At 54.5% G+C, this 11,684-nt stretch overlaps 1 protein-coding gene across 1 annotated transcript; it reads left to right on the plus strand.

Moving 5' to 3' along the window:
* The first annotated feature begins 3,235 nt into the window (after positions 1–3,235).
* Positions 3,236–10,354, plus strand: PHETA1 (PH domain containing endocytic trafficking adaptor 1). Its single transcript, XM_043440705.1, has 3 exons — positions 3,236–3,484; positions 5,667–5,809; positions 7,703–10,354. Exon 3 carries the CDS (start codon positions 7,719–7,721, stop codon positions 8,391–8,393), a length of 675 nt encoding a protein of 224 aa, XP_043296640.1. The 5' UTR covers positions 3,236–3,484; positions 5,667–5,809; positions 7,703–7,718; the 3' UTR covers positions 8,394–10,354.
* Positions 10,355–11,684: the final 1,330 nt, after the last annotated feature.

The raw sequence follows: 11,684 nt of genomic DNA on the forward strand, positions 1-11,684 counted from the left end.
AACCAAGACCTGAGGCAGCCAGATAAATACATACATAAACGTTAAAAAAATAGAAAAAGAACTCCCAGGTCTCCATGCCTTTGGCAAAACTGGACCATACTCAGGACCCAGGCTCCGGGCTGGCGGGATACAGGTTTTGTCCCAACAGAGGAGTGGGGCGGTTCCTGAAGTTAGAGGACCACGGCCCTTTCCATCATTCCCCCTCCTCTGTGATCCTCCCAGCGTGTGGCCTGGGCCGGCATATTTGTGGTAGAGAACAATTTCAGTTCCTTCTTGGGGCTGGCTGGTCCTGCCCGTTTCTGGGGTGGGGCAGTCAGTGTGGAAGGAAACTCTGACCCCAGCTTGGACCACTGTCTTCCCCTACTGGTGGCGAAGTAGGGGATCAGCGGAAAGGGTTGGGAACCCCAGATATGGATGCAAGACGGTGGGTGCCCTGGGCACCTGCCTGGGAGGACTGGTTCCAGCTGAGCCACGTCCCAGTCACCCAGCACCTTCTATGTGCCGAACGCTCTGGCGGGAGGTCGGGTGCAGCCGTGAACACAGCAGACAAAATTCTGAGACAGCATCTTCTCATGTGGGGGGTGGGTGGGGAGAGAGGTCACAGTTTACACAGAGCCATCAAACCCAGGTGCCCTGCCTGCAGCTGGCTTCTCCTGGGTCTTCTCTTCTCCCACCTCACTTCCTTTCCTCAGCCTCCTGAGAAAAGCCCACAGGCTTCCCTGGTCTCAGCTCTCCTCTCTCTCTCTTTGCTCTAGCCACACTGGTCTCCTTAATATGTTTTCTGTTTTGCTTCTGAGCCTTTGCATTTTCTGTTCACTCTGCCAGGAATGCTGTTCCCTCTGGATATCTGCATGGCTTGTGCCTTTATTTCCTTCAGGTTTTTACTCAAAACACCTTCTCCAGGAGTTCTCCCCTGTCTAGTTGAAATGGCAACTCCACCATCCTCATTCACAATTCATACACTTTTTCCTCACTTCATTTTCCCCTTGGGTCCTACCCTTACCTAATGTACTGTACAAATGTTGCTTTATCTCTTCCCCTCTCTGGTAAGGGAGGGCAGGAGCCCTTGTCTGGCATTTTTATGAGACAATTTATTGAGATGAAATTCACATGACATGAAATGAACCCTTTTAAAGTGAACAGTTCAGTGGCATTTAATACATTCGTCATGTTGTGCAACCATCATCTCTGACTCCAAAACATTTTCATTCACCCCAAATAAAACTCTGTACCCACTAAGCAGTCAATTCCCATTCTCCCCTGCCCCTAGCCCCTGGCAACCACCCATCTGCATTCTTTTTCTATGGACGTATCTATTCTGGATAATTCATACAAATGAAATCACACAGTATATTCACTCAGCATCATGTTTTTAAGATTCATCCACATTGAAGCATGCATCAGTACTCCATTCCTTTTTATGACTGTGTAATATTCCATTGTATGGATGTACCATTCATGTCTCATTTATTTACTCATCTGTTGATGGACATTTGAGCTGTTTCCCACTTTTGGCTACTGTGAACTGTGCTATGAACATGTACTTGTCTGTCTTTTTAAGTTGTATCCCTGGAGCCTCGGAAAAAGTAGTGCTCAATAAATATTGGTTGAAAGAGTGACTGGAGGAAACAAAGGCATTGGACTAAGCAGGGTGGTGTTGGGGTGGTCATGTGCCCCCCTGGAAGGGGCAATGGCTGGGTGAAGAATTGAAGCATTAGCCCTGGAAGGGGACCAGCACATGCAAAGGCCTAGAGCGTGATGCTTTCTGGGAACAGAGGGAAGCAGACGGTGGAAGTTGAGGGACTGGGAATAGGAAACTGCATGAGGAGGCTGGAGGGGGAGGTAGAGACCAGGACTCCAGGACCTTGTCATTCACGGACGGGAGTCTGGACTCCCTCCTGAGGCAGTGGGGAGCCATGGAAAGGCTCTGAGCAATGAAGTGCCATGACTTGATTTGACCTGAGTTTTATTCAATACTACAATCCCTCAATGGGGAATGGATTCAGGGGGCATGGAGGTTGGAGTGACAGAAGGGAGACCCGAGATAGGGCCACTGCCCACATCCTAGTGACAGAGAGATGATGGTGGCTTGGGATGGGGAAGTGGTGGCCAAGAAGGAGAAGTGATAGACTTGAGACATGGTTTTCAGGTAAAATCACCAGGATTAGTTACGGTAGCCACAGCCCACTTCTGGTCCTCAAATTCCCCTTTCCAGTTCTTCTGAATCACTGTCCCTATTCATAGTAAGCCAAAGGTGGAAACAACCTAATGTGTTATGGATGAAAGGATAAACCAAAAGGGGTACGTCCATACAATGGAATACTACTCAATCATAAAGGAATGAAGTACTGATAAACACAGTAACACAGATGAACCTTGAAAACATGATGCTAACTGAAAGAAGCCAGGCACAAAAGGCTGCAGAGTGAATAGCTCATCCTGGTCTGTCCTGTTTCTTCCTGCTCTCAGGCTAGGACTGGACAGTGATTGAAGCCCGTAGAGTGGTGGGGAGGAGGTAGCAAGGGCAGGAAGTACAGAGAGCTCTAGGGAAGTGGAACTGTGTTATTTTGGATGGAACAAAAGGAACAGCAATTCCTATTCGTTGAGAGTATCAGCTCTGTGCCATGCACTTTATATACTATGACTGTCTTTACTGGACGGATGAGGAAGCAGAGGGCTAGAGAAGTGTATGGATTTCTCTAAGGCCTCACAGTGATTAAACGTGACTTACTGGGACTTGAACCCAAGGCTGCCTAACTCCAGAACTTTTCTTCTTCACCTGGGGCCAGGGGTAGGGGGTGTCACTCATCCTGTCCATATAAAACAGTCCTATATTGACTGTCCTGTCGTCTGAATGTTCTATTCAACTTTTTTTTTCCCCCCAATAAATCACACGTTTTCCGCAGGGTTATTTTCCAAATGTAGCTGAGCGTTAAATTTGCTAGCCAAGGAGGAGTTTGAACACTCAAGCCTAGAGCTTTGTTTAGCAAACGGTCCCGCCCAGGACCCCGAGGCTTTTTCCAGAGCAATCCGCTGCCCCGTGTACCTAACCCCTGGAAGCGCACTTAGTCTCCGGGTTCTAACCTTCTACCCGGAATAGGACACTGGGAATTCCTAAACCAGTTGCTGTTCCTTTAAGAGTGGTTCCGGGGGCGGGCCCACAGGGCGTGGCGAATCCGGGGGTGTGTGCCGGATCCTGGGTGTCCAATCCCGGAGCGAGGGACGAAAGCGGGGGCGGGTCCGTCGCGGAAGGTTGGGAAGGGTTAAGAGGGGCGTCTTTGGGTCTCCGGCGGTCTGGTTGCCTCCGCCTCCTTCCGTCCGACCCGCGCTCTCCCGCGGCTGCGCCGGCTCGGCAGCCCGGGAGACAAAGCACCGCCGCGGCCGCCGCCACAACCGAGCGGGTCCCGGGCCATGGCCCGGCCGCCCCCTGCCTCCGGGCCTCCGATCCCGCCACTGCTGCCATCGCCCTAGGCCGTGCCGCGAGGTAAGGCCGGCCTGACGCGGGGGGAACCTTCGGGTGGATCTGCAAGGGACGCGGGAGTGGGCTCGGGCCGCCGTGGATCTCGGGGTCCCCCACGCAGTCTGGAGAGACCTCTGCTAGGGATCTGTCCTTTTGCCATTCCAAGCCAGCGGTAATTTTCCCGTCAGGGACTCCAGCTGCTGGGGCGAACTTGGCCGGTGACCCTCCAGCCCCATAAAAGACCTCGGCCGCTGAGGCAACTCTGCGGACTAGAGAGCTCCACTTGGCTCCCACATTCTGCCACCGACCACCTTCATCCACGGCTCACGCTGTCTTTTAAGGAACACACCACACACAAAAGGAGAGAGGGCAGCTAGGAGCAATGGCCTGGGATGGTGGTCCTGGCATCCTTGCAGCCCCTACCCAGGGCAGCGCTGGACAGGAGTTCTTCAACACATGTTTTTCTGCCACACTCTCTCCAGCATGTCCACTGCTGGGTGACACTTGGGGCAGTTGGATCCAACCCCAGGACCTGGCTTCTTTTCTTGAAATGAGTGGCAAAAAAAAAAAAAAGCCATGCCTCAGTTTCCCCGGACTCCTGGGTTCTGAGCGATCTGTGTCCCTGGAGACTGGGAGCTAATTATTTGCCCTTGGGATAGCTTCTGACTGTGTGCTCACTACCTGCTCAGCATTTTGCAAGCTGTCTCTTCAAAATTAATATTTTCAATTCTGAGAGGGATGGCTATTAATGTACTCATTTTATACGTGAGGCTGTGTTCTCAAGGCCCATGAAGCCTGGATTGGAGGAGGCATGGGGACCAGAGAGGGGCTGGGATGGTCCCCTCTAGCTTCTTGCCTGGCCCGGGACTGTTGAATCAGCAGTAGTGCCCGCAGCGGACTCTGAACTTCTTGGAGTGTGGGGAGATAAACTGGGGACCAGGCCCTCCCAGAGGCTGGAGCCTGTGCCCCTGCTGTTTTCCCTCACCTCCTTCCTGGCTGGGCTGGAGGAGCAGGGCCATGGGCAGAGAGGGGTCCTGTGTTGGCTGGTGACCTTGGGCTCAGGGTTGGAGGGGGAAGGGGGCAGCTGCTGAGTGTGAGGGAAATTGCTCTTCATTTGGCCTTAATGGGTGGTGAGACTCTACCCCCTTGGGCTGGCTGCCCAGAGCATGCCATTCTAGGCACAGAATTGTACCTTTGGGCAACTTATTTAAGCTCTCTGTGTCTCAGCTTCCACATCTATGAATGTGGGATGAGGAAGAGACTTCTTCTGGGGCCGTTGAGAGGTTTAAGTAGATAATTGCTTGACTCATTCTATAGGTCTTTGAGCACCAATTACGTAACTGTGCCAGGCACTGGAATTCCGACAAAGAATCTTTGCCCTCCTGGAGCAGGCAAAAATGACCCAGGTAATGGGTCTGAGGTTGTGGCTGAGGTGTGGGAGAATGATGTGGCGGGGTGGTGGTCCTCCTGTGTACAGATACCTTCTCCTCCTTGAGGAGGTGATGCTCAAGCTGAAACTTGGCCATCTGAAGATAAGGGAAAGGCATTCCAGGTAAGGGAACAGCCAGTGCAAAAGCCGTGAGATGGGAATATGCTTGGCGTGTTTGTGGAACAGCAAGGAGGCCAAGGTGGCTGGAGCGAGGGGGAAAGGGAGAGGGAAAGGGAACCTGGAAGACCTGGAGAAGAATGGATTTTATAATGAGACAGGTAGGGAGCCATGGGTGGGTTTAGAGTTGGGGAGGGGTGTGATTGGGCTTAGTTTATAGGATCCCTCTGTAGGCCCAGGGGCGGGGCCTAGGAAGAAGTTAAGATCTTACCCTAAAGAACACCAACATGGAACAGGCATGGTGGAGGCAGGGAGACCAGTGAAGAGGCTACTGTAGCTGTCCAGGCAAGCCATGATGGTGGGGGGGCAGGGGAGCTAGAATGGGAGATGGCAGTGAGCAGAGATTAGGCCCCTGATTTGGAAGAGGTTGGAGGGGGGATCAAGGTGACCTGATGAGTGACCAGATGTGGAGGTGGGGGGAATCCAAGGGCCTTTCACCAAGATAGCCCCGAGGGGAGCATTTGGGGAGGCTAAGAAGAACATCACCAGCTATCAGAGCTTAGCACGTACTGTGCCTGGCACTGTGCTCAGCGTTTCTACATAGTCATTGTGTCATCGTCTCAACAACCCTGACTTAGGTGCTATTATTCCATTTTACAGATGCGGAAACAGAGGCCCAGAGAGGCTTAAAGCTTGCCCAGCGTCACATAGCTTGGACACACCAGACCTGACCTTCGAACCCAAAGAAGAGCAAGTCAAAACCAACTGGGCAGAGAGCAGGGAAGTGAGCTGTGGCCTGAGAGGTAGGAGGGAAATGGGGTGAGTACGGAGGGTGGTTCCTGTGCGAAATGGGGCTGGGGTCCACGTGGGTCTTGCTGGGGAGTTGGGAGAAATCCCTCCCACTTTGCAGAGAAAGAAACTGAAGCTCAAGAGAGGGGAGGCCTAAGTCTGAAGTCACATACCTCAGGGAGGCAGAGCAGAGATTAAACACCTTGAATATTCAGGGGCTGTGGCCTTGGTCAGATCAACTACTAGGTCAGGACAGGCTGATAATCAGCACTAGATCATGGCCCATGTTGCCTCTTCCAGGAAGCCCTTCTTGAGTGTGTAGGCTGGTGAGATGAGGTGGATTGGGGATGGAGCAACTGCCTCCTCTGCCCTGGGTCAGCTTGCCTGTCTGGGCCCCACTGTAGCTGGCTGCTCCGGCTGAGCCGGAGGAGAGAGAGCCTCCTTTCTGGTAGAGCCTCATTCCTCCAGGTCCTGAGTGAGGCACTGCCCACTGGGGAGTGAACATTAACTGAGCACCTGCTGCACTCCAGCGACTTTATACACTTTGCTTCTTGAACAGTGTGGCCACTGTCCTACGTAGAGTGAGGTTTTGGAAGTAGGAGCACAAGATGCATTTGTAGCGCTGCCATGAAAACCCCAGGGGAGGGTGAAGCCACACTGGAGACTCATACGCCACCTCCGTCCTACCTGGCCATCATATACTCCTTGGGGTAAAATCACTGTGGCCAAGTGCATAGAGTCAGATTCCTCTACTGCAAATGGGTGCACAGTGCTCTCCCTCCAGCCTCTCTCACTTGTAAGAGTGAACCAAGTCCTGGGCCTTTGGTCTGGATTTTGTAACAATCTTTTTTGCCACTCTGACTGCCTCCCACACCTCTCCCCTTCCTCACTCTGCTCCAGCCTCACCAAGAACCTCAAGCACACTAGCAGCTTATGACCTCAGGGCCTTCGCACTTGCTATTCCCTCTGCCTGGCATGTCCCAGGGACTCAGTCCCTCACCTCCTTCAGGTCTCTGCTCAAATGTCACCTTCTCAGTACAGTTTTTCTTTTAAAATCAAACACTCCTCTTGTCCTTAATACTTCTGATCTCTCCTCCCTGTCTTGTATTTTCCACACCACTTAAGACCATCTGACAGATGTACCTTGCCTGTTTGTTAACTGTCTACTCCCTTCACCTGCCACTAGCGTTATCAGCACCAGGAGGGCAGCGACTCTCTCCTGCTTGTTTACTGCTCTATACCTAATGCCTAGAACAGTGCCTGGCACACAATAGGTGCTTAATAAATGTTTGATGGATGAAGTCCCTACTGTCCTCTGAAATAGATTCTGTTCACATCCCTATTTCATGGAAGAGCAAATCAAAGCTGACATCAGCAGAGATGGAATCTGACCACAAAAGGTCAGCTGGTCTGGTACCCAGGGGTGATAGAATTAGCAGTGCCTGAAAGGAGGCTTGGGTTTGGATTTCAGCTCTCGGCCCAACTTGCTTTGTGGCCTTGGACCAGTGGACTAAGCTCTCTGTACTTTGTTTCCCCACCTGGCAAAGGGGTGAGGCTAGTCCGGCCACCTAAAGGATGTTTCAAGATTAAATGAGTTCATGTATATAAAATGCTTGGCAATGCCCTAAGAATCCTCACCATTATTTGGGGGAGGTAGGATGGCGCGAGAGTTAACCAGCCTGACTTCTGGGGCCAGTCAGACCCGGGTTCGAGTCCACTTTCTGCTCCTGAAGAGCTGTGTGAGCCTGGGCAGGCCGCGTCTGCTCTTTGAGCCTCAGTTTCCTCATCTGTGAAATGGGGGTGGGGTGGGGTGGGGTGGTGATGAGTGCTGTGGCAGCCAGGGTGGTGTGAGGTCACCTGAGGCGGCAGCCGCATGAATAACCGCCGCCCCGGTGGGGGGACAACAGGTCCCGAGTGCGCGCCATGAAGCTGAACGAGCGCAGCCTGGCCTTCTACGCCACCTGCGACACCCCGGCCGACAACACGGGCTTCCTGTACAAGAAGGGCGGCCGGCACGCGGCCTACCACCGCCGCTGGTTCGTGCTGCGCGGCAACATGCTCTTCTACTTCGAGGACGCGGCCAGCCGCGAGCCGGTGGGCGTCATCATCCTGGAGGGCTGCACCGTGGAGCTGGTGGAGGCCGCCGAGGAGTTCGCCTTCGCCGTGCGCTTCGCCGGGTCGCGGGCCCGCACCTACGTGCTGGCGGCCGAGAGCCAGGCCGCCATGGAGGGCTGGGTGAAGGCGCTGTCGCGGGCCAGCTTCGACTACCTGCGGCTGGTGGTGCGCGAGCTGGAGCAGCAGCTGGCGGCCGTGCGCGCGGGCGGCGGCCCACCCCCGGCCCGCAGGCCGCGCGCGCTCCCGTCCAAGGAGAACGGCTGCGCGGTCTGGAGCGCCGAGACCCCCGCCGCCTCCGCCTCCGTCAGGGCCAATCCCGGCTCCCGGCCCGGCCCCGAGCCCCCGCCACTGCCGCCCCGCCGGCGGGCCTCGGCGCCCAACGGGCCTCTAGATTCCGCCTCCTTCGCCCAGCTGCACGAGTGGTACGGACAGGAGATCAGGGCGCTGAGGAGCCAGTGGCTCAGCAGCCAGGCCCAGCCCTGAGACGCTGGGGGACGTGGTCGTGAGGGAAATCGCCATCGGGGTCAGCCCTGAGGTCCCTGCCGGGTCTGCCTTCGGGAACTCAAGGCGCTGAGATGCTGGGTTCTGAGGGATGCTTTGGGACCTCTGTAATTCAGAGAGAGCCTAGCCTTGAGGAGGCACCGTGCCCGATTCTCAGGAGGCTCCAGGCCCTAGATGATCCTCAAGCAGCCAGAGAGCTGGTTTTGTGGGAGCTGTAGCCCCAAACCCAGCCCAGCAGGTGCCTTGGTCGCCTGTCCTGAAGCACCGAGCAGAGGCTTGTTGCTGGCGACACGCCTTGGCCGGGGCGACTGGGACCTGCCAGGATCTATGGCCTGGAAGGCACATGCGCAGTCAGCACTGGTCCAGACTGGGCCCCACGTGGTCAGGAGGCCGGGCTGTGCTGCACCACACCTGGGCCTGACCTCCTTTTTCTCCAAGGCCTGCTGGAGGAGCTGCCTGGCTCCCAGCCACCTTCCTGCCTCCATAAGCAGCAGGTGCAGAAAGGCAGCACCGGTGTGGGTTTTCATGTATGACCTGCACCGGGCTTCTGTCCTGGAGCAAAGGCAGGACTATTCCTGGGGCCTCAGGCAGGACTGTTCCTGGGGCCTCAGCCAGGCCTTGGGGTGGTGCCTCCGGGGCAGTAGACCCTCTGGCCTTGGGCCATGTCTGTGTGCCTGTGGCAGCTCTCACCCTCTCCCAACACTCCTTAACCATATCCTCTGTCTTCTCCCGGAGCCAGCTCTCCCGTCCTTGGCCTGGGGTTGGGCCTCGCAGGAGCCCGCCTGACCTTGTCCAGTCCTGGGCTGGGCAGCCGTGGCCTGAGCTGACTTCCCAGCAGGTGCCCCTGTGAGTCTGAGCTGACTCACAGCCCAGAAAGGGTCCAGGTGCCAATCTGATAGGGGCAAAGCAGCAGCTGCCAAACCATGTCTGGCTTCCAGAACCCTCTCCCATCACAGCCTATCTCTGTGCTCACCAACTCAGCCCCACTCTCGCCCAACAATATTCTGAGGGAGACCAGGTCTTGCTTTGCCCCGCACTCAACTTCTGGTTTTACTGTTATTCACTCACCACAGTGGCCATTTTTCATCCAGGGAGAATCTCCGGGGGCTGGGACACCCCTGGCCTCAAGCTGGGTCATGTTTACAGTCCTCAGTGCCTCAAAATTGGGACCCCCTGAGGACACCTCCGCCCTAATCTTTATTTCCCCAGAGGCTCCCTCTTGGAGACACAGACTCGGCCCTTGGCCCCTTCCTGCTGCCTTTGGAGACCTCGGGGCTTGGGAAGAATGGGGGCTGTCTGTGTGTCTACAATCACCAGCTCACTGCTGGCTCAGCTGACTGGAGTTTCAGTTTTAATTTACTTTTTAATACTTTGGGGTGTCTTTTTTTCTCCTAGCAACAAAGTTTGGTATTTTCGCTGTTTTTGTTTCTTGTTGGTTGGTGAAGGGATAGGGTGCCCTGGTTCTGGGCTTGGCTAGTGGCAATGGGGGGTAGTTGGTACTGCCCCTGGGGTGGCGGCAAGGAGCCTTGGCTGGGGACAAAGGAACCTCAAGAATCTCACCTGGCTCTTTGCCTTCTTCCTGGCGAGCCCTGCTCAGCTGCAGGTGCCTCTGGGGGTCTTGGTACACTTCCCATCCCCACTTCCCCAAGTCCTGAGTGGTGGGGCGGGGTTGGCAGCTCTAGTCTATAGGCTCTGGGGTCTCAGGGGATGTTAAGAACTGTTAGGTGCCCATGTCCTGGCCAGATCCAGCTAGTGTGGTGAGGCGCTGGCTCCAGTCCTGGTGTAGGTTTATAAGCTCTAAAGGTACAATCTCCCCCCCACCCACCCCCAAAGCCCAACATGGGGTCAGGCTGCCTCCAGAGCTGGGCAGGGGAGAGATATAAAGCAGGCTGGGAGAGGGAAATAGAAGCTAAAATGAAATAAATAAAAAGTTTATCAAGTAATGGCTGGTGATAGCAATTTTTTTTTTTTTGGCCCCGTCTAAACCCTGGACTGACTGGCCTGGCAGAGCCAGGAGCAAGCCCTACGAGAGAGGTGACGAGTGTGTGCTGAGTGCTCCCTGGCTGATGCTTTGTCAGGAACATTCTTACCACCTCTTATGGCAGATACTGGCCCCCTTTTACAGGTGACGAAACTGGCTCAGAGAGGTTAAGAAATCAGCCAGGTTCACACAGCTCAAAAGTATCAGAGCAGGGCTGTAAACCTCTGGAAGCCTGTGGAAGAAGACAAGAGCCTTTGAGAGAAATGTGAGGCAATGGGGTCCCCAAGTTCCTTTTCAGAGGGGAAGGCAGAAGAAGGCCGGGGGGAAGGTGAGGTGTAGAAAGAAGGTCAACTGTGGGTTGAAGGCCTGACAACTGGGAGGGACCCCAAAGGGGAAGAGCCACACCTGGCTCTCCTCACTGATCAGGGCCCAGAGAGAGGAGGATTCAGTGCTAATTCAGAGGGAAATAGCCTGTGATTGACTAGTGATGTCTGCTGTGAACAAAGGGTGGATGGCCGCTGTGTTTATGCTGTGTATCTGTTATCTCACGTATGGTTGCTGGGCTGATGGGGGATTCACAGATGGGAAGGGGCTGGCCCAAGGTCATCCAGCATGATAGACTAGCCTTTAGGTCCTTTTATTTATTTATTTATTTTCCTTAGGTCCTTTTAACATAGATTCAGAGCTGGGTCACATGCCTCTTGACAGTCTGGAAAAATCATGTGCATCCAGGAAAATGTGGCTTAGGATGAGTAACCTGCAGTCCTTGGTCTGCAGAGCAAGTTCAAAGAACAAGAAAAATACTGAGGTCAGGGAATCATGCTACTCATGAGCATCCAGGCTGTGCTGAGTAATTCCTTCCTGGTACCACAGCTGACAGATGGGGGCTGAGTCAGGGTGCTGCCTGTGGCATTGGTGACCACAGCCACTGCAGGGCCTGGGGCACAGCATGGAGAGAAGGCCCCAAGAGGGAGGGTCCCAGGGAGGGAAGCCCTCACCTGCAGGCTTCTTAGGAACATTTCCATGGAGCCATGAAAGTGGAAGGGGTGACAGCTCACTCAGTGGCCACCTGCTAACAGTGTTTCCTTTTGACTCAAGGGAGGTGTGCAGGGCACCTGCCTAAGGAAGACCACAACATCCCAGGATCATGGCAAAGTCGAGGAAGTTGTCTTCACTGCAGCAGTCTTTGGGGGATACTATATGTGTTCAGAAGGAATATTCTGAGAAGCCGCCTGGGGGCAGGGGATGAGAACCTCATGGAGGGCAATCAAGCCAGAATTTATGGCTCCCTG

The sequence above is a fragment of the Cervus canadensis genome, chromosome 1 (genome assembly GCF_019320065.1).
Source record: "Cervus canadensis isolate Bull #8, Minnesota chromosome 1, ASM1932006v1, whole genome shotgun sequence".
Classification (NCBI taxonomy): Eukaryota; Metazoa; Chordata; class Mammalia; order Artiodactyla; family Cervidae; genus Cervus; species Cervus canadensis.

What these genes read in the sequence shown, in the direction of transcription:
- PHETA1 (XM_043440705.1), top strand. Translation starts at nt 7,719, where the DNA reads ATGAAGCTGAACGAGCGCAGCCTGGCCTTCTACGCCACCTGCGACACC.